The 729-nt window shown below is 35.7% G+C and overlaps 1 protein-coding gene across 2 annotated transcripts in view; it reads left to right on the top strand.

Annotated features, from left to right (window-relative positions):
• LOC119587064 (lysosomal aspartic protease-like) overlaps positions 1–729 on the top strand; it is a 16,396-nt gene that overhangs the window by 8,141 nt on the left and 7,526 nt on the right. For both annotated transcript variants that reach the window (XM_037935813.1, XM_037935812.1), the window contains exon 5: positions 3–215. In XM_037935813.1, coding sequence (XP_037791741.1) covers positions 3–215 — 213 coding nt within the window. The remainder of the gene's footprint in view (positions 1–2; positions 216–729) is intronic.

The raw sequence follows: 729 nt of genomic DNA, 5'->3' as shown, positions 1-729 counted from the left end.
AGTGACAGCGTGGCACTCGGCGACGTCTCCGTCACGGACCAGACCTTCGCCGAGGCCACGCAGGAGCCCGGCCTGGCCTTCGTCGCCGGGGCATTTGACGGCATCATGGGCATGGGCTTCACCGAGATCTCCGTCATGGGCATCCCGACGGTGTTCGACACGATGCTTGAACAGGGGGTGGTGGACCAGCCTGTGTTTTCCTTCTATTTGAACCAGTGAGAGGAAGGAGAAGTTGCCTGTGCTTGTGAAGTGTTGTGGTTTTATGTGCATTTTATGCTTCCGTTTTGTATGTGTGGTCTTTTTTTTTTACTGTCTGAATATATATATATTTTTTTTCTTAACTTACACTTTTTTATTAGAGTGTATTAAAAAAAAAACATTTTTTTATTAGAAGGTATTTCAAAAAACAATTTTTTTTATTTGAATCCATTTTAAAAACTTTTTTTATCAGAATATATGTATTTCTTTACTTGGATGGAAAGTAAGATTTTTTTTTTCTTAATGATTCAATTCGAAGTGAATATGTTTTTATTAAGATATTTAAAAATCACACATTATTTAATTAGAATATATATTTTAATTTACTTGGATGAAAAGTAAAAAAAAATTTAGGGATGATCATAGTATCTAATTCGAATCGTTTCCATATAGTACAGGTTACCAGTGATAAGTGTGCTTTTGCATACATTCAAAGGATAAAAGCTGATATGAAACAAGTAATCCTGTTTT

The sequence above is a fragment of the Penaeus monodon genome, chromosome 22 (assembly GCF_015228065.2).
Source record: "Penaeus monodon isolate SGIC_2016 chromosome 22, NSTDA_Pmon_1, whole genome shotgun sequence".
Taxonomy (NCBI): domain Eukaryota; kingdom Metazoa; phylum Arthropoda; class Malacostraca; order Decapoda; family Penaeidae; genus Penaeus; species Penaeus monodon.
The sequence above is the reverse complement of the archived record's forward strand: the minus strand, read 5'-3'. Positions and strand labels throughout refer to the sequence as shown.